This window comes from Salarias fasciatus, chromosome 5, assembly GCF_902148845.1.
Source record: "Salarias fasciatus chromosome 5, fSalaFa1.1, whole genome shotgun sequence".
Lineage (NCBI taxonomy): Eukaryota > Metazoa > Chordata > Actinopteri > Blenniiformes > Blenniidae > Salarias > Salarias fasciatus.
This window is the reverse complement of record NC_043749.1, coordinates 10,847,416-10,874,382: the sequence shown is the minus strand read 5'-3', so window position 1 is coordinate 10,874,382 and position 26,967 is coordinate 10,847,416. Positions and strand designations below refer to the sequence as shown.

Sequence of the window (26,967 nt, the reverse complement as noted above, 5' to 3'; positions counted from 1 at the left end):
TTTCTCTAATCTGTCGGGCGTCTCGCGTCACTACTACACGCCTGTCGGGGGGAGACCTGAGTTTACATTCAGAGCACGGAGCGACAACACACTCCAACAACACACACTTCACACACACACACACACACGAGCGCGACAGAGGAACGGAGTCATGGCGTCGGTGAGCGTGGTGGGGCAGCACCCGGGTCCGCACCGGCTGGACGCGGAGCCGCCGCAGCTGCTGCTGCTCAAACTGTCCGGAGCCAGGAAGAAGATCCCGCTGCCCAGGAGGGCGTCCTGGGACAAGGTGACGTTCAGGAGGAGCTCCGAGCCGGGGGGCCACGCCGTGGCTCCCGGAGGAGGAGGAGGAGGAGGAGGGATGCCCGGTGAGGGATGCGGGGCGCCACGTAGCCCGGAGGAGGGCGACGCGGGCACCGCGGCCACACGGGCACGGATCACCGCCGATGACTGCGACGGCGGCGGCGGCGACTCAGACCGTCACGCGGCCGGCCGGAGGGGGAACTCGCTCATTGGGCCGGTCGCCGCCAATGTCATGCCGAGCGGGACGTCTGCCGTGAACGGACATCGCAGAGCGCACCGGGACGCGCCGCACCGGAGACGCGACTCCCGGCGGGGCGACGGCGCGCAGCGGGGCATCTCCGCGTCCGTGTCGGCGCAGGAGGCGGGCGGCGGGCTGCCGCTGGAGCGACTCACGCAGGGCAGGAGCGGGGTGGTGAAGCTGGCCCGGGCAGAGCCGCACCGCAGGGAGGCCTGGACCATCTTCCCCCGGGGGATGGACCCCCGGGTGAGGACCGAGACCGGCGAGGGCCACCGCTTCCTCAGGAAGCCCGTTACGCAGGACTGGTGCGACGCATGCAGACGGCAGGTCACCGCGCAGGCACTCAAGTGTCAGAGTAAGTGCTTCAAAAAAATCTGTGAGAATTGAGTTTTTTAGTTTTTCAACATGATTCCTCTCAGATTTATCAGAAACATTCACTTTAATACAGTTTGACTGCTTTGTGCGTCTTTTTTCCATCATGATGTACAAGCGGGCGGGTTGATATGTTTTGTAAGGGACACACCTCTCTTGGTGCAAAATCATGTGCATCTTCTGTCTCCTTGTGCCAGAGCTAGAAGCACCAGTCTTTTTTTGTGATAGTGATGATGACACGTCTAAAAGCAACTTCCCAGCTCATAGCCAGCCCAAATCCCTCCATGGAAAGCCCATTATCTCGTCCTCCCAGCTTTGCCTCCCAGTGTTCCCACTCTGTGAACTGCAAGCTGGGTTCAAAGAGAGGAGAGATAGCAGAAATGACAGCAGAGCATTAGCAAAATCCGGAATCTCAAAGGGAATGTCTGCAGAGCTGCAGTTAATAGGAACAAACTGTGATGTGTAGTGAGTAAATAAGTCCACATTTTAAAATTTATAGGGTGTAAGAATGCTTTCAGTGAGAAAAAAAAATACTTCTTGATGGGTTTTTAATATTTATCCTTCTGGTTTGACCGAGTCTTCGCCTTACTCCGTGACCCTGCTCACACAGAGGCAGGATGGATAACTGGATTTACGTCTCGGTCACATACTTGGCACTCTGTTTACACTCTCATGATCTTATCCCACCGGCTCAGTTCTCAGACGCAGAGAGTCTGATTTGACCTGAGAGTCTGGCTGAATGACACATTCTCATCGAGAATAACAGTCCACCTGAAGCTGGAGTGTGTGTTGCATGCAGTGGGAAAGTGTGTGTTTGGTGTGTGGATGCGGCTGCTGACTTGGCATGGTGTCAGCAGTGCTCTGTCACGGGGAGGCTGCGGCTGCAGAGCGCCGTGAGACACACAGCGACTGAAGAAAAGAGGGACAGATGAAACACCGGGTTCCCAAAAGCGGCGTCCAAAACCAAGGGGGGAAGAAGAAAAGCAAAGAGTGACGGGAATGTCGGAGGGAGTGCAGGGAGCAGCGTAAGCAGGGTGACAGGAATGAGGCGAGACAAAGAGCTCAGAGGGAGGAAGGAGAGCCAGCGCGAGGGAGGGATGGAGGAAAAGAGCACAACTTTGTCCAGCACTGCAGAGCTGTCTGATTTAGTGTGCTATCAGCAAGCGCTCAGTGGAGCGAGAAGAGAGATTACCGAAGCACCATTCACACACACACACACACACACACACACACAAACCCAGAGGAGCACACACACACATGCAGCAAGCAGCGTCTTTACAGTCCAACAACTTCACCAAGTTTCTCTCTGTGGATGGGGCTGACTCCCTGCACTTCACTGCCAGCAGCAGTTTTTCTGCTCCTTCCCTCTTTTTAAAAGCAGAACCATCAGAGGTGAGTGTGGCCAGCAGCCGTAGGGATCACCCAGAATCACCAATAAAGGAATTTAAAGATGTCTCTGCCAAAATAGAACCAGCACACAAACATACGCACACTGTTTCAACTACACCCAACAAATGACAGGGAGGGAACGACAGAGGCCTCGCAACCATAAACAACCATCATTCTGCGCCTTTGTCTGGTTGCTCTGCTCCCTCAGCCCTTCTTTAATTTATCGCCCTCTCTCTCGCTCTCTCGGCTTGTTGCATATGGAGGCTGTAGACACAGCTATGCAGCGGCTCCCCTGGGAACCATCGTGGTCTTGCCCTACAGTGAAATCTGTCAATCGAGCCACAGCTCCCAGTCTGCAGCTCGTCTTCTGTTGCTTTATTGTTACCTTTTATCTGTTCTGATGGTTGTTTTTTCCCCCCTCATTATGACCAGCCTGGGGAGTTTGATGTGTGTGATTTGTGGTGCAGAAACCTCTCTCCACATACATGAACATGTAATGTGCGTGTTCTATATGAGCCGTGAAGGCAGAAGCTTTTACACAGTTTGTCCTCCGTATTTACTGACCGATGATGTCAAACATGCAGAAATAAAGCTAATTGAGAAAAATATAAGCCCAAATAAAGATAAAAAATACTCTGTGCAATAGCGGAGAAGTCAAATATGCAGGAGATTCATAAATCTGTAAGCACTGTATCTGAACCCTGTCCTGTTTAACCCTCATGATTTGATTTCCTATTTTTCCGTGTTTTTCATCGGCGAAGGAATGAAGGAAGGAGGGAGGGAACAGAGGCCTCTTTAATCCCAGCACTGGGTGTCTCCAGCGCAGGATTATATCTCAGTAGTGGAGCTGTTGGGATTACAGACAGACAGAGTCAGATGTCAGATTAATATTTAATTAAAGCGCTCAGGGAGCCGTGCTGTTTGTGGAACCGGGGCCCCCATATATACTGGATTTGGCCCTCTCCTCACTTCAATCCCCATAAAGCATGATGTGGTGGCTGCAGTAACACAGATAATACTCCAACGGCTGCCTCTCAGACTTCATCGGAGTGGCACTTAACCCCTCAGCAGCAGATGAACAGTTAATGGGTCCATAAGCAGATTTGTGTTTCAAATGCTGCCTGATCGCAGTCATTAAGGATTTGTTACGTTTCATGGAATATCATTATTTATTGTCCAAACAATAAGAGAGCCGTCATTATAAATGCGGAAATGTCTTTATATTCATCGGCCATATGCTGAACCAGTTCACTGTGCGGCATAAACACCCTCCAGTAGGTTTTCACACACTGCTGATAAATCCTAAAAATGTGTTGCAAAGGATTGCACACAGTATCCATCGTATTCAGTTTTGGAGTGGAGTTGCCTCATTAGTTACTGCAAATAACTCAAAGCATTATTATTAAGGTAAACTAAGGTTTGTTTATCTCAGGTACTGCGATGAAATACAGATTGCTCATTTTGCCCACAATCCACTCTAATTCAGTTAACCCTGACGCCAGCGTTCCCTCTTTGTTTGTGATCAGTCCGAGCCTGTTAGTCTCTGGCCCTCATGTCAGCGCTCTGTATGACAGGGTGAACGGCCGGGAGGTCAGCGCCCCTCCAGATTTCCCAATGAGAAACAGCATTCAGGAGCCGTGGATGTGAGCAAGGTTTCGGCCACACATGTGTTTCAGACCTCCACCGTTCCCTTCCCTTCTTTAAACCCGTGGCATTACTGATGCCTCTCCAGGGACGGGATTATTTCCCTAAACTCCGTCTTTTCCTCGTCCCGGTCCACACAGAGCGGGCCTTGTGTCTGGAGCCCTCTCAGCTGCTTCGCTCGGTCCCTCTCAAAGCTCCTTCAAATAGTAAAGGAAGAAAATATTAAACGGGTCATAACCTTCTTGTTCCTCCAGCATACCACTGCTGCAGCCCTGCCAGACCTGCCATGCCTATAGCTTCAGCCAGACTCCAACCAAAACATTCCTTCAGAGCTCATATGAATTAAATTTAAATCAAATGGAAACTGGAAAAAAAGAACATCTAATTTTCCTAAAACAATCCCACAAAACTTTTATTATGTTGTATAATTCCTCATTCATCACAGTTATCAGAGGGTTTAAGGCGAGCGTTCAGCAGTCAGGCAGCTTATTATGATCTTGTCCTGATAAAACGAGAAATATAGGGCATGTAAATTAGGTTTTAGGTTTTTTTCTTTTTTTTTTTTTCTGCAGAAGGACCTGCATGGTGTTTGGAGCTCTCCTTCACTGGGCATCACTGCTCCGCCGTATGTATGGCAGAACAGTGGGGATTTTCAAGCAGGCTATATTTAGGTTGCCCTTGGTGGGTCCTGATAGGAGAACTGCAGAGGAAGAAGTGGTTTAGGGCAAAGAGAACATGGCAAAGTACTTTCTGGAGCTGATTGGCTAGTTTAGGATGATTTGGAGAGTTTGTCTAATATAAAAAATATGCAGGAGAAACAGCAGAGTGAGGCAGAAGGTGACGTTACGGTGAAATCATCTTGCCTTTGATTAAATCTTCTGAGTGAAACTCGTGCGTACAGCATCTTCCTCCAAAGTCTTTAGTTCTAAAAGTAGGACAGGAAGGAACCTCCCGGTGGTTCTCTCTGTGTCATCTTCACACTGCATTTTAATAACCGGCGGACTGCGCATCACTTCGACCCACACACACACACACACACACACACACACACACACACACACACACACACACACACACAAACAAACACACAGAGAAAGTTGAGGTGATGCGCGTCTCTCACGCTGACCGGATTTGTGTACTGTTGTGGGGTCAGACTGCATGGCTGACTCACTTCCCTCCATCCAGACTGTGGACGTCCACGTCAAAGAGACGGCAGGGGAGAGAGCTGTGGAGACAACTCTGCAGTGGTGTGTGTGTGTGTGTGTGTGTGTGTGTGTGTGTGTGTGTGTGTGTGTGTGTGTGTGTGTGTGTGTGTGTGTGTGTGTGTGTGTGTGTGTGTGTGTGTATGACGTCCGTCGTCGGAAGATGTCAAAGTCAAATTCTGAGGGAGAAAAGTGAAACACTCCTGTTGCTGGAGAGAGAGAGAGAGAGAGAGAGAGGAAAAGAGGACAGTGAATGTATTTGGGGGTCTCTGTCTCTTTAAGCTGGATGTTTGTTACTGCAGAGTGTGTGGGTGCTGCAGTGGAGACAGAGAGAGGGAGAGAGAGAGAGAGAGAAAGAGGGGAGAGAGGAAGAGAGGATGAGGGAGCAGTGATAAGAGAGACACGGCGGGACCAGAGGGGAACAAGTTGTACGACAGAGATCCGGCGCTCATGTCCGCACGCCGCCGCGCCAGGCGAGCCGCTTAAGGGTGCGGGAGGAGAGTGAGGCCAGTCCAGAGGCGAGAGCATCCAGGGGTTTGTGAGGAGGACAGGTGGAGGGGGTGGCAGAGCGTGCGGAGAGGGGGCTGTTGATTCGGAGCGTGGCACCGGTGGCAGAGTGGCTGCGCTGGGATGGCAGAGGGGGGCACTGGGGGGGCTGGCGCTGGGGGAGTCCTCAGAGGGACAGGGGCGGCCAGCAGCAGGACCGGAGGGCCAGCGACAGTTGCGGCCACAGCACGGTGCCCGCCGGGTGGTGCCACCATGCTCCGTCCATGGCACAGATAGCACCGCTCGTCCCGGGGCGGAGAGAGGAGGAGGAGGTGGCGGCGGCGGTGAAGAAGGAATCAGGGGTTGGGGTCCGGTCGGGGGTAGTTGAACGCGTGGGAGTGGGCCGGACCTTCCTGGGTCAGGTGTCGCTGTGTCTGGACGAGGTGAGGGGCGACTCGGACGGGGACGCCGGCAGCGCCTGCTTCGGGCAGGTGTCGCGGCGGCTGGGCCGGCTGCTGAAGAGGCTGCCCAAGTCTCGCTCCTGGAGCGACAGCCTGCGGATCCTCCGGCGGTCCTCCTCCAATGGATCTCTGCTTCCCACCTCAGGTATGGAGATGACCAGGAATCTGCAGTTGCAGCACGATGAAACAAAGCAATCAATCAATTTGGGGTGATGGAAAGAGGATGAGTGGACATGCTGAACCAGGTGGTCTCCAAAAGCCGGCCGGAGGCCAAAATATCTCTGTATTGTGCCGACTGGTCTATCTTTGAACCGCAATGCCCTCAAGCTCTGTTACTCTTTGTTTGTATCTGCTATCGGCTGATCCACCTCTTTTGTATGGGAGCCCATGGCGTCCGTGTGTGTGAGACCGTGTGTGAACCGTTACACACAGCCTGCCCGTCGGTTGTAAACAGCAGAACGGTCCAGTAAACGGGTCAGATCAAAGCGTTCCGCTGTTTGACACAGAAAGCCCACACATCTGCAACAAACCGCCTAGAAACTCCTGCGTAACCGAGTTATCATATTGACTTTTATATTTGTAGCAGACATTTGAGATGAGTGAGCCTGCTGGAGGCTGCAGGCCATTGATTTCCCCCCGTTTTCTCTAAATAGAAGGTCTGCTAATGTCTTGATTTTTGGATGGTAGTGATGAATGCATAATGTAATATTAGCACAAAGCGTGGCTGCGTGCTGCCGGATCATTGATTCACTCGCTGCAGATGACTGACAGCCGAGTTAAAACGGCGCCGCTGCAGCCTGTTTCAGGGTGTCCGTCCTCCTGCTTGATCCCGATAAGACCCCGACCGAACATCACTTCATTGACGGCCCGTCGCTCCACCTGAGTGACGTCATGCTGCAGCCTCAAGACGCTTCGAAAACAGCATCCACAGCACAAGCCACTGCAGCCAGACGTCGGCTATTTTTAGATGGTGTTCCCTGTAAGGAAGCCCAATTAATCCTTTGAAGAGTGATCTGGAGCAGACCGATCGCCGGGTTCCTCTTCCTCTGTATCTTCAAACTGTATTTATTTTCAGTCCAAAGTGTTTTATCATCATGAATGAAGCCATCTGTCTCAGACTTCTTCTTTGATGGTATAAACTGCTAGGAATATAGTAATGTAGAGAGCTCAGGCTTCAGTTTGTTTCGGAGGGGATTATGGGTATTAGGAGAGAGTTGTTAACTGGCTACAGGTTGAAAGACAATGATGATGTGTTGCTTTTGACTCATTTCTCAGCTGTTGCTGCTGTGTTTGCGGACTGGATCAGTATTAATGAATTCACTGGGGTTTTTTTCGGTGCAAACAGTGAAGTTTGTTCATGAGAAGGAGCGAGGAGCGAGGAGTACCACCCAGCATGTAAAGAAAGTCACAGGCCCTCAAGTGTTGGAAAGTAATCCCTGTGATCGCATCAAGGTTTCCTCTGGTCGGGCTTAGAGACTAAAAGAGAAAGCCTGTGGCCGTGGAGGTTAAAAGACATTTACTAAACATAGGAAGTAATGCCGTTATTAGCAGGCACTCTGATTTACAACATAATGGAAAACAGAAACGGCGCTAAGTCACTCAGTTATTGAAGACAGAACTATTAAAAGCATAAGTGGATCATAAAAGGTTTCGTTATGCACATTAAAAAGATGTGTCAGACTGGAAGTCAGTGTACTTCTCTGGACGTCGCCATGATCACTCCTGGAGCTGTTGGCAGCGGATCCCTCAAGTCTATCGGTCACATGCCTCGGCTGGCCGTGGCCCCGTCATTGGCTCGCCGCTTGAAGTTCTTTAAACTGTTTTTGATCAAGCGGCTGCTGTAGGCTGGGAAAGCTTTTTTTTTTTTCTTTTTTTTTTTAACAGGGGTAAAGACATTCATCCATTCGTATTCAGTTCACCTCCCAGTGGTTGACTGATGTAGATCAGCTGCAGAATACAGTGACAGTTCTCTGAAATGATTGGCAGCATATCCACAAAAACAAGAAGAAAATCCCCCTTAAAGCATTCAGCTGCATTTATTTGCTTCCCTCCTGAACCCAATAAGCTTTTAAAAACAAATTACAGCCTGCTTCCGCTCTTGTTTGTTTGGTTAATTCAGAGAGCATCTGCAGCAACACAGATGGGAGCTCTGTATGTAGAGGGGAAGAGAAGAAGATAGGCTGCGGGCTGATGGGTAAGAATGTCAGAACCAAATATGAAATGAATGTTTGCACAAATGAACACAGATGTCAAGGTGAAGGAGGTCAGACCTTATTCCGCTTCCGGATTAGAAGAGATTTGCTTGGTCATGTCTGCCAGGTCAGCATATGACAGGTTTTACATTGAAATACATTTATGCAAATTAAGAAACAAAAGAGGCTTTGGATACCAAAATGCAACATTGTTCCTAGATCTGTTTCTCCTTTCTTTGCTCGTGCTTTGGATTGGTTATTTGTGTGTAAGAGCCGCTCAATAGGAGAACATGATAACTGCTCCAAATCAGCTATGATGGGATCAGACTAGCTAAAGACCCCAAAGCTGCTCCCAAATCCCCTGTAAGACCTGCAGAACCCCCTTTAGGTTCATTAGCAACTGTGTTAATATCCCTGCTCCTGTTATATAGCCTCCGACCCCTGTGTGCTCTATCCTCACCCAGACGAGCGGTAAATACATCCCTCCCTCTGTCTCCAGTCTGCGGCTCTATCTGGTCCCGTACAGACATCCTTTTTGACCTGAGAGACACTGCTAATCTGTCTGTCCCACACCCACCCGTCTCAGATGAACAAGAAGAAAAAAAACAAGCGCCCACATCCCCTATTGCCCGGCCCCTGTCTTAGTTCAGTTTTTGATTACATACAGAAACTTCTCAGGTTTCATGAGCCAGAACTCAAATGGGACAATTTTCTGGCTCTTTCAGCTTCTAACAATGACGGGAGGTGGAGAGGGGGAAAAAAAAGCACAAAAGAATAAAGATTTTGGAAGATAAAAAGGGGTAACATGAGCGCGAATCAATGCTCCTGAAGCAGCCTGATATGAGACAATCTGAACCTCCTCTTTTGAGGACAAAATTGTCTCCATTAAACACGCCGCAATCGAAGCTCCTCCTTTCACCGCCGTCTCCTCGCGCCGGATGGGATGCTATCGACCCAGCTGCAGCAGTGGAAGTTAACACAGCCGCCACATATAGATCTTTACATACTGTCCGTTCAACCCCCCCTCCTCTCCTAATCGTCGTCCTGGATCTCCAACAAGGCGGCGCGGGAGGAAAAAGCCGTCAGACCGGAATGATGGGAGACGACGCCGGAGTACGAGGAGGAGAGTGTCTTGCCAGGGTGACACATAACACCACGGCCTCTCCTCATGTTGAAACAACACACACACTCCAGACACTCCGGCTCTGAGCGGGAGCAAATACTAATGAGTGTTTACAGCACAACTTCTCTACCTGCATTGTGGGAAGGCTTTCGGTCATCAGGTGTATAAATTCCTCACCTGTGAATAACTCTGGTTTATAAGTTAAAACTGAGAGGATCTGAAGGACCACGGCTCTGCTGTTCACCACAGTAAAAGGCAAATCAGATTACATGGCTGACAGCTGGATTACCTTGTTCTCAGATCATAAATCCTCATAAATAATGAGTCAGATGAGAACAACTGCTCAGCTTTAATGTGTCACTGAAGTATTTTATATTTTGAGGAAATGTCATTTCCTAGAATCAGTTCAGTTTCAATAAACAAAACAAACATATTTGAGGAATAAAGAGGGACTTTTTAGTCCAAGGACAAAAATCACCTGGAGCACCAGCAGAGGATTGGGTTTGAATGGCTTTAAAGTGGAGGAACTTCTCCATCCAGAGACTGTGTAACTCTGGACTTTCCACTGCACAGAAATGGGGAAGCCCCGTCTCTGTCCTGAGGGGGATTCGTCTCTATTTGCATTCAGCCGCACAATTTCGCATCAAAAAAAGAAACGCTGGTTTCACTTTGATTTTTTTTTTTTTTTTTGCTGACTTCCCCCTCCTCTCTCTGTTTCTCTTTTACTCTCCTCCTTCATTTTTCTCCTGCGTGACGGTGCTGCGTCAGCACGGCCGCCCGACCTTCAGAAATCCTCGAGGGTCAGTGGATCAACCGCTGCAGTTCCTCCACCTGCTCATTAGCACTCATGCATGCAGTTTGCTGCATCTGGAGGAGGCGCCCGTAAGCGCTCGTATGTACAAGAAGAGGCACGAAATCGTGTGAGTCAAGCAGCTTTAGACTGCTTAAAGGAGGTGCAATCGATCAAGTTTTATATTAAGAATACAGTTAAAAACAGGATTTTGGAAGATATCAAAACAGCGAGCGTTCATTAAAATATGCTGAAGTGTCACTTTATGTGTGTGTGTGTGTGTGTGGGTTGGGTGTTGATATGTGAGGAGGCGACAGTGTACCTTATCAGTGTGGGAATAATCAGGATCCTGTGTGAACCATGACTTTTTGAAATCTATGGATATCATGTAGACGGGGAAATCTTTCCACTTGTGAGAGATGCTCTTTCCAGCCTGTCTGTTTATTATCTGTAAAACTGGGCAGGACCCCGCTGCGAGTCATCGCTGGAATGTTTTCCAAAACCAACAAAAATCTTTTTGCCTGGAGGAATAACATCCAGAGAGGCAGAGTTACCGCTGGAAGCATGGCGGAGGGAGCGAATGAAGGAAAACAGGGCAGGAAAGGAGTTCCTCTTTTCCTTTCCGTGGTGTGTCCTTTCTTTCCTCCTCGCTGCTCCGACCTCTAAGCTGCCATGAGGAGAGCATCCCTTATCTGAACTCCTGTCTTTCCTCGACACATCCCTGCTGTCAGCGAGCCACAGGAGCCTTTCCCTCTCAGCCTATCTCTGCCAGCCGGTCACACACAGACACAGACACAGACACACACACACACACACACACACACACACACACACACACACACACACACACACACAAATTCTCCTCGCCGCCTTCCTCTCCGATTTGACCTCAAAGCTGCTTCCAGCCAGATATTCTCTTCTGTTTGCATTTCGTAAACACAACCTGCCCCACCTGACCCAGCTGGAGCCTGAAGGCTTCATTCCTTTCAGAACGTTTTATTCTCCAAAGTAAGAAAAAGCAGTTAAGCCTTATTTTTGTAAAGTTTACAGTCAACCGTTTAAAAGTATCTTGACTAACCGATGTGTCTCAGTGACCCAGTGAATCTTATGCAAGCAGAGTTTCTCTCTCTCGCCGATGGTCATCAGTGATCCTGTTGCCATGGTGACAGTGCTGATGCTGAGTGTGAGGGATGCAGAGGTTGGTCCCTCTTAGCAGACGTTAATACCAGCAGACAGAGAGATCGAGGCTGATCACATCGTATCTGCTCCGCTGGTTACAGCAAAGACAGAAAACCTTGTTATTGTTTCTCAGGTGTTTCTAAAATGAGCATTGCTGGAATAATTTCAGCTTTTAAAGTGTCTTGACGATGGCTTGCAGCCCAGTGTGTTTTATTTTACGAAGTTCCCTTTGACTCAGACTTTCCTCCAGTTTTAAAGAGGTCCCTTCTCTTTACTGTGGATTGTGTTGCCGGCGGAGGGAGAAATGAAGATCTGAGGCCTCGTGTCTCCCTAAGAAAGCCTCCGACCACAACAAAGTCTGCGAGGCATAAAATCACAGACGCTGACATATGTGAAACCAACTACAAATTAAAGAACAAGGGATATGGATGACTATTTTGGGGAAGTTTCAGGCGAAGTGGTCAAATTTATTCAGTTCCAGCAGAGCGGTGGATGAGAGCCGAACGTCAGGCCGCTGTGCTGGTGGTTTGACCTGAAAACGAAAAATCTTTTCATTTCATGTGTTGTTCCTATGAGATACAGCAGACGTCCATTTCACAATGTATTTGTTCTGTGCTGTCTTGTGCGTGTCATTCATGAACTGCAGTAGAATAGCTTTGTGTGTACGATGAAATGGAAAAAGTCTGAATATGACAGATCTGATGGCATAAGTAGATCCTAAATGTTGTTTGATCGTGAGTGTGTGCAGCAGATACTTCACTACATAGAAACATTTCGTTTTTGTTTTTGTTCTTTTCCTTTTTTTTCTATTTGTTAATGAATCCTCAGCTGTAAGTATGACTTTGCCCACTAGGTGGAGCTAACTCTACATGCTTCTGCACATCCTTACTTGGATGAAATCAGAGCTGGGTTTCCTTCTCTCTGTCTTGCTGACACACTTCTGGGTGACTAATCTTCACTACAGGAAGCCGCTCAGCTGAGTGGGATCACTGTGTGACTTCATTCATGACCGGATCGATCCGCCCGCTCGCTCTCGCATCTGACTGGCCTGCTTTCGTTTCCTTCCAGACTGCAGCTACACCTGTCACCTGGAGTGCGAGAGGGAGGTCCAGCTCGACTGCAACCAGAGGGACAGAGCGCCCAAAGAACCCTCCCTGTCTCCCAGAAGTCACTGCTTCCCTGCTGCTCCTCAACACAAGGTACCATTCATCACGGGTGGCCAGTCCGTCACACGACCAAACAAACACACACACACCTGTTAATGCTGCGTCACACAATGCAGATTCAGCATGATCAACACATGGTGCTGACATTACAGCTTAAGGTTGGATATCATCACATCCAGAGGAGTGAGCGGAGTACTATCTGAGCCACATGTAGGCGGTCGGAGGAAAAGCACACTTTTGACGCAGAGGTGTTCGTGAGTCAGGGCGCCGTAATGTCAGGCTCCATCCTGCAGCGGCTCTTTGCCTACACTTTTACGTAACCGGCCTCCACCTTCACAGCACGCCGTCCCTCCTTGGCAGCCCACTTATGAATTTATTTATGCGCTCATTTGCTTTTTTAGCTCACAGAATGTTCTCAGAACAGAGAGTGCTACGTCACATCAGCATCTGCCTGCTCCGCTGCCTGGATTCCTCCGGTTGCCCTCGCACTCCTGTTTTGGTATCTCCGGCATCGAGAGATACAAAAAGTATTCATTCATATTGCCTTTATTTTTATTATTGTAGCTTTTGATGAAATGTGTTTAACATGAAAAACTACCAACTCACAAAAGGCATATGATGAAATTTTACACAGAAAACCACAAAAATAACTGAACTTTGTGAATTTATGTTACAGATATTTTAATTTTATAAGGCAGTGGAATTTAATGTTATGCTTTATGCAAACACAGGTGTTGATTGTATTGAGAATGAATGGATGCTCTCACTCAATAATAAGCCATCTAAACATGATATACATCAACATTAATCAATATAATATAATATAATATAATATAATATAATATAATATAATATAATATAATATAATATAATATAATATAATATAATGATGTATATTATATTATATGTATGTTAGATTATTAACATTTTGATATTCATTCTTCTGGAAAGACATTATTCAAAATATGAAGTCTAATTACTCGATGGTTATGTTACAGCAATCCTCTAACAGTCAGTAGTTTAATCTGAAATTTCCATATTCTCTTATTAAAACCTCTACATAAATTAATGACAAAACCGAATAAACTGAAAGAGCTGAGGCAGCTGAAATACAAGCACAAAGCTAAAAGAAAAAAAGCAACTCTCAGCAGAATCCTCAGTGATAGTGGCCAGTGCAGCCAGTAGAGAGCTCTGTCCATATTTACTCCATGAGCGAAGCTTGTCCTGCTCCCCTGCACCTCTCCTCCCGGGAGACGGCGATCAACTTGTTTGGTACTGGACAGTTTTTAGCCATGTTTCTTGAAGGAAATGAGTCTAATCTGAGTTAATCTTCTTCATCTTGGGTGGTTCCTCCAGGAGTCGTCTTCCCCCATCTCTCTCCCCCATCCTCCGTCTCCACGGCTCCTCCTGCCTTCCAGCTCCACAGCCAGCAGCCTCTGTTCAGTGTCAAACCATACAAAATCCACAAGATATAGCTGAATTTACAACTACATCTGCAATCAGTAGATCCCTAGGAACTCTGATCTCACGTTTTGTATCTTTGTGGAAAACTATTTGTTTTATCAGACGTGGTCAACCGGTTACCAGAGGGTCCCACATGGCCTGCGGCCCTGACAAATCTAAAAATCAAGCTTTTTCTGGTTTAAATAGTTGAAAAATACACAGTTTTAGTTGATGGGTAATTCATTAAACATTTTGTTTCATTTCTCTCACCTTATATTCATGTTCTATGATCTTGTACAGTACACGCCACAGGATACAGCCATTATGTAAAGTTTATTCTGAAAATAGTCGTCTGCCTCACTCACTCTTTGTGTAAGCGCAGGCTTGTGTACGGGGAGTGAGTCTGCGTACCGCTCTTGGCATCATCCCGGCCGCGGTCGCCCACGCAATGTGGTGCATCCGCACACAAATACACACCTCGAACTGGACAACCGCGCTAGCCTGCAACTAAATGTTGGCAGCTTCTGTCTGCTCCCGGGGGTAGATAATGCAAAATTAGACCCTGGTAGAGTGCCAGGCACTACGCTTTTAGAGGGCACGGACACACACACGTACGGACACACATTTCAAAGACATGTTTGATTCTTTCAAGATCCCAAAACCACAGAAACACGAGAAGGGGAGATTATGAGTTGAAGTCATTCTGTCTTTGCCTCAGCTGATCTCTGGCTCCACCCTTCAATTTCCATTTCCATCAAGACAGACTCACCAATTAGCCTCAAATGCTTATTTTTGAATCGTGTGAAGAACCTAGAAAGCCCATGCACACTGAGGGAGAACATGCAAACTCCAAATGGAGACGCCCGACCTTCTCCACCCTGCTGCCTCCTCACGATGAGGCGAGAGTGTTAATCACTGCGCTGCTGCTCGCTGGACTCTCTGAGGTTAAAGGCTGTGTTGTGGGAGATGATGAGCTCCAAGCTAGAATTAAGTGGGAGATGATGAAATCTGTGTTGGAGGTTTGTGAACTCAGCTTGTCTCTGTACTCACTCTGGGTCTGGTTCATGCAGGGCATCGCCGCCGCAGACTTGAGAAGACATGACAGTTTATTTCCTGCAGTCCCTTTTGTCCCCTCGCTCTGGTTTATAGCTGCAGCTCTCTGTGCTGTATTTCTGTGTGTGTGTGCGCGCCTGCATGGTGTGTTTGTGTGGTTGAATTTTTTTCCCCCGTATTGTTACGATCCTCAGAGTGTGTGCATCAGCAGAAATTGATCCCCTTTCGCCTCATAGTGCACGGACTGCAGCCGTACACACGCTCCGCATACTGACCGACTTCCATCGACTTAAAGCCAGCAGGGTGTGCGTGTGTGTGTGTGTGTGTAGCATCCTACCCCCTGCTCGCTGTATTCTCCCGTAGTGATTACACTGATGGAAGCGAGGAGCCGAGCCACTGGTGATCAGTCTTCAGCCGGATCAAACCTGACAGGAAGGCACCCGATGAAAGCTGGACGGACGGCCGCCGCTGCTGCTGCAGCTCACCAACACGGCATCGGAGCGTTTCTATGAAACCACAACACACAGCCAGAAGCAGCATGTGTGAACAGATGCACAAAACACAATCAATTTCACCGATGACAGGTGCTTTTGCTGCTTTTAATGAGGAAGGGGGCAGCTTCTGGAGTCAGAGGGCAGATTGAGGGGTCAGTGTGAGGTTAGGGGTCACTGTTATCTCCGTGCTGAGGACGGTCATTCATCAATGTCCTTTTCTCGACGTATGCAGCTGCACCTTCACGTCACTGACAGATCTTGCTTGGTTTTTGCGCCTGACGTTGTGGTCCTCGTTATGACTGACTGGGCCTTCCATAAAAGCTGTGTGATGGTTTCCAGTCAACCGTTGAAAACTGCTGCAGAATGTCAGCAGCAGCCATCTTGCCAGCCTCTTTTCAGCTTCCTGTCGCCGATGATTTTGTGCGTGTAGTACAGTAGCTGTGAGGCTTCATATCTCGCTCATCTCCATTTTTTTTTCTGTTTACTCTCTCTCTCTCTCTCTCTCGCTCTCGCTCGTCTTCTGAGAGAGGAAGTGGCCGTGCTCTGCAGGGTGCAGCCGCTTGCAGGAAGAGAGAGAGAGAGTGGAGGGAGAAGGGGGAGGGTGCTCACAGGCTGATAACACACTCAACCACAGATGGTTGAGCAAGGTTGCACGGGAGTGAGGGAGTGAAGGCAGGCGGGGAGGAGAAGGGAAGGGAGGAAAGGGGAGAGAGTAAAGGAAAAGAGGCTGAGTGGGAGGAATCGGTCATAGTATTTATGAGCCACGGAGAGAAGCGGAAAGAGGAGCCCGAACAGGATCCGTCCATGTCTTCTGGCTGCAGCCGGGAGATCCCTCGTCGCTGTTTACCCTCGACTCCAGGCACGGATGGATGCTTGAACGAATAAACGCCGGCGTTTATTGAGCAGCTTCTACAACCGGGATTCGGTCTTCGTTCGCTCGCAGCAGGTTTTCAACAAAGCCGCAGAGCAGGACCAGAGCAGGATGTGGTTCTACCCTGATGAGTGTTTGTTTTCGGGTATAACAGGTGCTCTCAGGTGAGCCGGGTTAACTTGAAACCAGCCTGTAAGCCGACTCCCTGACACCACTGTGTGCCTATATATGTGTGTGTGAGCTACTTATGAACCCGTGATATTGAGCTGAAAACTGCCAGGTGCGTGTGCGGTGCGGTCTGCGCGTGTTGGTGACACCGGCGTCAAAGCATTCTCGCGCACGCACCAGGAGGAAGTGACTCGTCTGTCCTCGCTCTCGTGTTTCCTGGTCCCCTCTCCGGTAGCGCCCGAAGTGCCGAACCTGAGCCGGGTTCACCTGTCTCGCCCTGCGAAGTGAGGACCCGAACTCTCTGGATGCGGCGGCGGAGGACGGCGGAGGACTTTTCCCGGATGACTCAAGGACAGTTGGATGTGTGTGAGCGCTGACTGTGGCTGAGCGTCACAGCGTTTTTCAAGACAATCCAGCACTTCCTCAAGTCGTCGGCGTGTCGCTCTGGTGCTGGCCCGGCGCCAGAGGCTGCCCCGAGACCTCTCCATGACCGTCAGTACGGTGCTGACCCCCTCCATGACCAGCAGTAACAGCATGAGCAGCGGGTACTGCAGCCTGGACGATGAGAGCGAGGACTTCACCTTCTTCACAGCCAAGACCTCGTTCTTCCGCAAACCCAAGCACGCACCCAAGGTATAAAACCGCAGCAATGGTCACTTTCATGTATGGAGTTATGATTTCAGATGAGTCTCGGGTGGATGTGCTGGTTGGTGCTTCGTTGAGGCTGGGAACAAATTACGTTCTTAGCAAAAAGGTGCAGCTGAAATGCAGAAGTCGGGGGGAGGAAGTGGTGTTTGTGCCTGTTCAACCAGGCCTCTAGATGTGTGTGTGTGTGTGCGTGTGTGTGGGTGTGTGTGTGTGAACATATGTGAGAGTGTAGAAAGGGGTTACCGTCATACATCTCCATTGTGTAACATTGATCTGCAGCCTTCCTCGTCGCTCTCAGCGCCTCTGGGCAGCTCATTGATCAAACGGAGGGTTTGTATAGATTCAGCACAGCCTGAAAACCCAGTTTGGGGATGAAGACCTGCTGTTTGGTACTTTTATCTTCAACTTCTAAGACCAGTTGACAGAAATAATATGTTTGATGTTTTGTTTTTTGTTTTTTTTTTTTCTTCCAGAGATTCAGTGTTAATTATCCTAACCTACACATTTCAAACAGACTATCTTTGTACTGCGTGTAGAAGAGGTTTCCTTAGAAACAGAGCTGATACTTTTGCTCCAGAGCAAATCAACGTGTTGGTGCATGTGGGCTGGGGGCAAACTACTTAACGGTACTTTGTAGTTACCATAGCAACTCATGGTTTTGTTGGCAAAATTCTTGCTTCCTGAGATTATGCTTTGCTCCACTGTACGCTGGCACTTGCTCGCTGTTTTTTTACGCTCTGTGGGGTTTGCTTGCATTTTGGGTTTAGTGCACAGCAGGCGGTAGATTGATTTTTATACAGCAAAATGAGAGCAAGAAAAAAATAAGTATTAAAAATGAGGCAAATTGCCAAAGAAGCCTGCAAGCGCAGTTGCATTCATGTAAAACGTGCTCAGTCCTCCTCTTGCCGTGCTTGTCCTGCACTGCCTTTGGTGTCTGACTTGGAGAGGGTATAATCTCTGAATAATTGACCAGCTGTGTTGTCAGTGTGTGGAGTTAGGGTTGCTGCCATGACACAGAAGGGTATTAAGGTTAGCATGTCTGGCCGGCCCACACAGAAGCTGCTGGCTTACAGAGGCCGACTGGCGGCCAAAGAAGACGACGTGTGAAATATAATCCCGGAGCATTGTTAGCTGGCGCGTATAGAACTGTATGTCTACCATAAGACTTGACAGCAATTGTCTTCTCTGGTATGGAAAGTGGTGTTTTGCTCGTCCTTTGCAGAGCAAAGTTCTCTGTGTTTGAATATGGAAAAGAGGTATGCAAAGATCCAAGTGGCAGCCGTCATCCAATATTTTGGTTATAAGGCATTTTGATGTGTGCCACTGTGTCAACTCCTGATGTGCCCGAACCCAGAAGACAGAAATTATAACAAAACTCATTTGTCATCGCAGTAGAAAAGACTTCAGATCCTCTTTTCTTTATGAATTATTTCCACAGCTGAGCCTTTTGCTCCAGATTTGCCTGCCAGCTTGAATGTGTGTCCCTTTGTGTGTGTGTGTGTGTGTGTGTGTGTTTTTTTCATCCTTCATGAAATGCAGCTTCACAGGCACGCCTCACGTTTCTGCCTGTCATTACCTCCATGAGACGTTCAGGGACAGTTGGGACTTTTGCCTTCACACAGGGTCAGCTGCGATTGGCTCCAGCATCCCTTCGCTCTAAGAAGGAACACAGAAGGTGGATTGATTAGTCGTCTCCAGCATTTATGCACAAAGCATAGATATACATTGCTCGAATTGCGATCGCCACATAAATCACACACACAACAGAAATATGCCCCCCCCACACACACACACACATACACATTTGTCAACATAATGGTGACATTTACTTGTGCTGCGGACGATTATGCCAATGATGGTGCTTCGGTGTGTGTGTAGGTGTGTGAGTGGTGTGTCCGTGCAAGTTTCCACAGTGATGGCAGAGATAACACACACACACACACGCAGCAGTCCGTGGACTGTGAAATAGAATCAGCATGTGTGTTCTCTGCCGTGCGTCTCCTCCTCGTCACTTGACCCAGTAAAGGCTCTGTGCGAGCACACAGTGTTGTGTGAATGCATACTGTGTGTAATTGTGCGTTACTGCTGCTAGTGGGAGTATTATCGGATAGAGCTTGAACAAAGCTTGTTGCATGTGAACAAATGCACACTTTATGAAATTTAGCAAGGTTAAAAGTTAAAAAGGTTTGATCCAGTCCACTTTGAAGTGACATTTGAGGCAGCCATACGACCTCTCCTGTCTTCCCTCATCAGACTGAGAGCATCAACACTTACTCGTGTCAGCTTGAGGGTGTGTGTGTGTGTGTGTGTGTGTGTGTGTGTGTGTGTGTGTGTGTGTGTGTGTGTGTGTGTGTGTGGCTTCTGCACAGATGCGCGTGCCACCGTTACATAACACTATAGGATGCTGCACATTTAAGCTGTGCTGCATCTTTCTGAACAGTAGAAAATATGAAGACACTCTCCAACATGTTCTCGACATCGCCTGAAGATTCTCATTTTTGGCTTCATTGAAGGCTGCCTCTGATCGAAGGAGAAGTTATTTGTGCATTTGTGTTTTCTTACTTGATGCTATGGAACACTTTCTAACATGTTAAATTAGAATCTCTTTTTAAAATTCAGCTGTTTAGACCATGGTCGCAAAAAGCAGGAGCCTTCAAAATGAATGTGCAGAGGTATTTTTTAAAAACCTTCAAACAGCAAAGTCTCAGACTCCCTGATCTGTGGCGCCAGTCCCAGTGAGTCCTGGACCTCTGCTGGCCGTCCACTAGTATAGATAACAAAATAGTCAGTATGTTTCAAGCTTGCATGCTTTATTTGATATACAAAAAGGTAATAGATGATCAGTGTTTTTATTTGTTTTTGTAAATAGTTTATTAATGTGCAGTCCCAGAACGGCCTTCGTGCAAACTGCACATTTCTGTTTCTGTTTCTGTGTCCAGTCGGTCGTTCGCTCCTCTGCGACTCGGTCAGTTCTCAGGGACAAAAATCACACCATTGTCCCGCTCTATTGTCCTCTGATCACTCTCGCTGGTATGCAGGGAGGGAGTCTGGGCAGGGCACTGCCTCCGATACATTTAGAAACTTGCATACAAACACAGGAATTCCTGCGAGGTTCTTTTCACTTTTTTGTAGCAGTGGACTGGGAGGATTTCTGGATACAGGTCACCTCCTCCCTGCCCTTTCAAGCCTTTGTGCTAACCCCAGATTGCACAACGCGTTTGACTCCAGCTGAGTTTCGCTAAGTGTTTTCCATCTTGTTGACCATTTCATAGATGTTTTGAGGCCATTAAACTCCTTGACTGACATAGATTTAGGATGTGTGTCTTAATTATAAAGGATTGTATTTTCTACATGTTTTTTTCCTCAATTTAACAGGAGCAACTTCATGACATTGAGGAGAGTCTGAGACAAAAGTAGCAACAGAGGGAATGAACTATGAGACAAAATCACAAGTACTTCTATTCACACACAGACAAGTCTCACTGAAAACAGGCCTGAAATACTAACGTAATCCAAGTACTACCTCAGTTTGCTCATTCTAGATGGTTTGTGTGTGTGCGTGTGCGTGTGCGTGTGCATGTAGTGTTTTAAGCATGTACATATATAGACATGCATACATATACAATGCATGCTCTATTCAAATCTTCATCTGTAGTGAAAGATGTTGTGACTTCCTCTCACAGAATCTCAGGACTCCCCTCCAGAAACAGTTCCTGCCTCATCTTCTCTCTCTCTCTCTCTCTCTCTCTCTCTCTCTCTCTCTCTCTCTCTCTCTCTCTCTCTCTCTCTCTCTCTCTCTCTCTCTCTCCCTCTCTCTCTCTCTCTCTCACATGCGACGTCTCTCCTCCTGCCCCAGAAATGCAAACGAACGGTAGAAGGAGGAAAAAAAAAAAAAAAAAGCTATTGTGAGATAGAGAGGATGCGTCCCACTGTACTATAAATAACCCAGTCAAACTCTGTGTTGCTAAGGCTGGCTCAGCAGCCGCTCTCTCATCATTCCCTTACCCCTTAACTGGCTCCTCTCACTCCCTCCCTCTCTCTCCAACTCCTCCTCCTCTTCCTCCTCATCCTCTTCCTCTCAGGTTCAGTCCTACTCGCAGACGGGAAGTGAGTAAGAGAGTGAGAAGGAGGCAGAGCTGTCAATATTCTTGCGCCGTGATGCCCGATGTGTTATTATTACTTCCATTCACAACGTTTCTCGTCCCGACGTTGAGCTGCAGTGTTGTAAAACCCCACAGAGGAGCAGGAAGCAGTTTAGCGTTTGTGTGTCAGTCGTCCTCGTCTGCAGTGGGATAGTCTTTCATCTCAGATTTTTTTGGGTGTGTGAGCATGGCAAAAAAATGGGAGAACTAGCGTAGAAGAGGGGGGGAGATGAGATCAAGAGAGACCACCTGCTGGAGCTGGCCTGTTTTCAACCTCCACTGTACCGTAAAGTTGGCCAACTTCAAAGGTGCTGAGTTGGAGGGTTTCTCCCGATTTTGGTGGGATTCCTCCTCTTGAGCTCATTTCAAGTTGGCAGTTCAGATTCCCACAGGACGGGTTGCATCGGCACCACCTGCTGGTTACATTGAAGCACTCTACTGACACCTCCACGCTGATCCTTTCCAATTTCTTTCTTTCTTTTTTTTTTCCCCACTTTGCAGCAGAATGAGACAAAGGAGGAGGAGGAGGGAGGGACGACCGATCTGTCGGAGGAAGAGGTGCGGGCCAGGATAGAAGAGTATAACACTCAAGTGTCTGAAAATGGCATGAAGCTGGTGAGTCTTTAAATCCAGTCATTGCGTTAGAATGTCAGATGTCAAACTGATGTGAAACTGAGCTTCCAGCCTTAATTAACAGAAATGTCTGCAGTAATAAAAAAAAAGGCAAAGTTGATTTGTTATGCTGTAAAAGAATAGCCACACCACAGTTGATATTTCTACATTTCCCTTCACCAAGTGATCTAAAGTAACTATTAAAGATGCACATCATTAATGGGTAACGTCATAAAATCCTTTTGTGTTTCACTTCATTTATAAATAAACTGTATTTATGCAACAACTGACAAAGGGAAAAGTTTTGAAGAACTCCCGACTGATGTTTGGGACTTTTATTTTTCTGCTTTATTCTCTTTCATTGAACATTTAGCAGTGTGTCATGTCATTACACTTCTCAAATCTTCACTGAATAGAAAGCAGAAACAGCATAATTTGTAGAAACATCTGTCCTGGCATGGACTCCGGGAAATCTCCCGGTTGCCTGGCAACCCCACGAGGATAGCAGGAAGTAATGAGGAGTACGGCACTCACTTTATTTATGTTTTAGATGTTACTTTTTGTACTGATTAAACATGTTGGCAGTTGGATTTTCTGACTTTTGGAACAGTCATTCATTCTGTTTTTTTCTGTAAATGTTCCACTGTGACACCAAACTATCTCCGCCTTCTCTCGTTCCAGGGTTCAGATGGCGCTTACACAGGTTTCATCAAAGTCCACCTCAGGCTCAGCAGACCCGTCACCGTCCCCACCGTGGAGGCGGCCGGCTCGGACGCCGTGTCCCGGCAGGCGGGCGGGCAGGAGGAGCTGGACTGCGGGCAGGCGGAGAAGAGAACGTCTTTTTACCTACCATGTGACTGTGTGAAGCAGCTCCACATCAGCTCCCTGACCACCACCAGGGAGGTCATCCAGGGCTTGCTGAAGAAGTTCATGGTGCTGGACAATCCCCGGAAATTCGCGCTGTACAGACAGACACACCGTGACGGACAAGGTGAGGCCGACACAACCAGTCCTCTGGCTCACTTTTTCTTTTTTAAAACACACAACTAAACAGGTGCTTTCGTTTTTGCAGACTTGTTCCAGAAGCTTCCTCTGTGTGAGCGTCCTCTTCTGCTGAGGCTGATCGCAGGTCCAGACGCAGAGAAACTCAGTTTTGTCCTGAAGGAAAATGAGACGGGAGAGGTCGAGGTGAGAAACAGTGGAGTCTCAATTTCATTTCTAAAAGAAAAAAAAAAATAAATCATTTTTACATTTAGCATACTTTATTAGCTCCTTTTGTAAAGTAGAGGCTGTTGAGTTGATTGAAGCGCAGCAGGAGTGATGATAATCATAGAGGGGCAGCTGAGAAATGTGCATCATCATGTACCCTTACCCAAAAATTTCCTGCACTTCACTTATAATAAATTGCATTTGTATTGTTTGCGACGCTCTAAATTTGTGATGATTACATATTTTTTCAGCAAAAGATGCTTTAAAACAATCACGACCACATTTCTATGATTTCAAGCCTGTAATTTCAATTAGCAGGCAAACTTTTTCTCCAAAGTATTTTAGAACTAATTAAGGTTCAGTTTATACAGTTTAGACTGACGTTGACCTACATCAGGTAATCAGCAGGAAGAATCTGCACGAATACGTGATAACGATCATGTTCTTTCCTCTCCTCGTCTCACAGTGGCATGCCTTCTCTGTCCCGGAACTTCAAAACTTCCTGGTAATCCTGGAGAAGGAGGAGGCGGAGCGCGTTCGAGCGGTGGAGCAGAAATACGCTGTTTACCGACAGAAACTCCAGCAGGCCCTACGACAACACGACCCCACACCTATTACCTTATGACTCTAACCCAGGGACGGACTGGCCTTTTGAACGCTGACCACCCAAGGAACCCCACTCCCCCCCTCAAGCCGAACGCATCTCTGCGCTCAACATATGTACACAGATTCATATTGTTTCTCAGGACGCATTCAGTATCCCCCCCCCCCCCTCCTCCCCCTCTCCTCCTGCCCACCCACCACTCTCCACACATCTGCTCCCTGCAGACAGGATCAGGAACTGAAGGCAAAGTGAAGGACCGCAGGGTGTGTTTGTGTGTGTGTGTGTGTGTGTGTGTGTGTGTGTGTGTGTGTGTGTGGTCTGGGTGCAGATTCTGGACAAGTTGTGTTTTCAGTGCCAAGGACATGCACAGGACGATCTGCACTGCTCACCCCGGACTGATCTGAATCAGTGGTGTTTTTAAAGATTCCCTCTTATTCTGCTACTGCTGCTGCTTCTACTGCAAGTGTTACTTATGCATGAGTCTCTCAGCTCATCTCCCTGCACATAGAGCTAGGATGAAAACAGAAGGCATGATTGGTTTTTTTTCTGCATCTCATCAGGATGGAAGGACAATCACAACTGTGTGTTTCTCCTATGATTTTTGTTTTGTTTTGGGTTTTTTTTTTAAGGGGGGAAAGTGAAGTGTTGATTTCTTTCACCAAATGTATTATCTTTACACTGCTGGAATATAAGAGTATCTGGGAAAGTTTGGCCTTCTGTTTGGTAAAAATGTGCATGAAGACAGTGAAATTATGAAATAGAAGCTCATTCTGATGCACTCTGTTAAAACCCACCTTGTCAATGTTAGGGTGAAAATACTCAGACTTTACCAGCTTTAAAAACAGCAGCCAGTCACAATGTGTGGAGGTGAAATGCATTGATGAACTTGACCTGCCAAAGTTTATTCCCTCATGTGTTTTCCTCTTAGTTTGAAAACAACTTATTTTTGTTAAATTTATCTGCAGTTGATTATTGGGCAGCCATGTTTCAACTTGTTGAGTTCATCCAAACACTCTCAACTCTCAAGTGGGGCTTTCTCAAACAGGAAATGTTGAATTTCCTTTCTGCCTCAGCGCGCCATCGGAGGTGGATTAATTTGGTGGGTGTTTTTAAGGTCAGGCTTGGAGTTTGGGTGCTTTTCACTCGAGTGAGAGTTCGAAGCAGGAGGCGGCGTTTGCCCCTCGGCTCTTGAGGCAGGAAGACGTGGGGGTGGGGGGGGGGCAAAAGAAACTCTGAACCATCTGATTTTTTTCTCAGGGAGCACGTGTGTCGAGCAAAAACTTGAGGGTGCAAAGATTCCTTCCCCCCACTTTCACCTCACGCCACCCTGTTCTGGCACGCGCTTCTGTTCTTTATTTGAAACGCGAAAAGACTCGAAGAAACGAAGATGCTGTCCGATGCTTTGTCATCAGTCACACCCCGTTATCACCTCCCCCCCCCCCTCGCTCCTCCAGAAATACCCACACGTCTTCTCACACGATAACTGTGGTGTCCTTTTCCCTCAGCCTCTGCCTGAATCCTGATCTCGCCCACCCTGGATGAACTCCACCTGTAAATGAAGCTTCCAAAAGAAGCAGTCCACACACTGACACACGCACTGGGACTGTATCTGGCTTGAACATGAATGTCAGGGGCGCTCCAACACCAAAGCTTACAGGGACAGATCTGCTGAGAGGATTTTAAAGGGAATACTGACTTTGTTATTAAAATTAGAACAACCGCTGCGCATTAAGCTGCAGGTCACTGAATAACCCACGACAGTAGGGCTGCATTTAAATTTTCTCTCCTTTTTATTATTTTTTTTTATCCCCCCTTCATCTCCTCACCTTCCATCCAGAAAATAAACAAAAATATATAAAATTCATGATAATGGCTATGATGTACCAATGATGTGTTTGCAATACAGATGTGCTCTGTAGACACTGGAGAAACAGTAACAAGGGTTGACTTTGTTGTTATTATGAATATGAATATTTTTTGGTATCATTCCTACTGGACTGTGTGTGTGTGTGTGTGTGCGCGCGTGTGTATTTGTGTGAACATTTAGGGCAGTAAGGATAATGTGAATAGTGTTTTTAAATGAGTGTGTGCGTGTCACCGGCGCTCCCTCATCGGGCCTCACTTATCTGGAGATTTAACGTCAGTGTAATAGGAAGAAGAGCCAAGAAACTCCATCGCAAAGATAAAGAACATCAAATGAAGGTGGTGTTTTAAGAATATAACTGAAGAATGAAAGTAAATCACACAATCTTTTCTCCATATTACACTGCAGCGCTGATAACTGAGCCCGGTCCATGAGCACATGTTCAGTTTTTACCCCCCCGACCACCCAAAGCCCAAGCTGTTCCTGCTGGCAGTGCCTTTTGTTTCATGTGCCCCTGTGTATCTGCGTAAGGTGTGTTTTTCAACACACAGGTGCCTGAGTATATGTATGGGTGCTTTGGCATGTGTGCGAATCTTCTCGGGTGGTATTGTATGTGTTACGTTTCTTTCCTGGGTCCCAAACCCCCTAAACGTTCATGTCTTTAGAAACCATGCTCTGTGGGAGTGTGTCTGCGCGAGTTTGTGTGTGTGTTATTTATTTTATGGTTCACGCCATCCACCTGATATTATGTCAAGGGTGTTGAGACTTAATGCTTTATTTTTCTTTTTTTGCAATTTATTTTGTTTTATTGAAAAAAAAGTGTGTATAACTATATGAGTAGAAATGTACAGAATATCTAAATGAAATTAAAAAAAAGGCAATTACCTGATTGAAACGTTTTCATTTCTTGTTTTGATTAATGGGAGCAGACCTCTAATATTGGGATTTTAGTGTTTACTTTCCAGCATTTCAAAGTAGTCAGAATCATAATCCTCCTTGTATTACCTGCAAATCACCAGCAGGTGGCGAGACCTCATTTAAATTGAAAGACCTCTCTGCACATGCAGGGTAAACCTTGTGCATGTGCTCCTGCACAAGCATGTTTTTTGCAGTTTTGTTTTCATTTCTCATATGCTTCAAACATCCACATATTTAGTTTTTTTTGTGCTGACAGTCGCCGTTCCACAATGCTTGTTCTGTGTTTTGCTGGATTTTTGTCGTCAAAGGTCACACAAAACACGGTATTGGTACCAATAAAACCCCACAGGTGTCTGTGTCCGTCACAGGCTCAGGGACCAAATACAGCCAGGTCTCCCA

The 26,967-nt window shown here is 47.3% G+C and overlaps 1 protein-coding gene across 3 annotated transcripts; it reads left to right on the top strand.

Annotated features, from left to right (window-relative positions):
- Positions 1-67: 67 nt before the first annotated feature.
- rassf5 (Ras association domain family member 5) lies at positions 68-26,539 on the top strand. 3 transcript variants are annotated; one of them, XM_030092509.1, is made up of 6 exons: positions 68-893; positions 12,445-12,575; positions 21,863-21,976; positions 22,655-22,964; positions 23,046-23,161; positions 23,649-26,539. In XM_030092509.1, exons 1-6 carry the CDS (start codon positions 152-154, stop codon positions 23,805-23,807), a joined length of 1,572 nt encoding a protein of 523 aa, XP_029948369.1. In that variant the 5' UTR covers positions 68-151; the 3' UTR covers positions 23,808-26,539. The 3 variants fall into 3 exon arrangements, with proteins under 3 accessions (XP_029948369.1, XP_029948371.1, XP_029948372.1); XM_030092511.1 differs by lacking the exon at positions 68-893 and adding an exon at positions 5,839-6,237; XM_030092512.1 differs by lacking the exons at positions 68-893; positions 12,445-12,575 and adding an exon at positions 16,097-17,204.
- The last annotated feature ends 428 nt before the right edge of the window (positions 26,540-26,967 follow it).

What these genes read in the sequence shown, in the direction of transcription:
- rassf5 (XM_030092509.1), top strand. Translation starts at nt 152, where the DNA reads ATGGCGTCGGTGAGCGTGGTGGGGCAGCACCCGGGTCCGCACCGGCTG. An exon ending in CTGAAAATGGCATGAAGCTG is followed by an intron (nt 21,977 to 22,654) that starts GTGAGTCTTTAA and finishes CTCTCGTTCCAG; the next exon opens with GGTTCAGATGGCGCTTACAC. An exon ending in GACACACCGTGACGGACAAG is followed by an intron (nt 22,965 to 23,045) that starts GTGAGGCCGACA and finishes TCGTTTTTGCAG; the next exon opens with ACTTGTTCCAGAAGCTTCCT.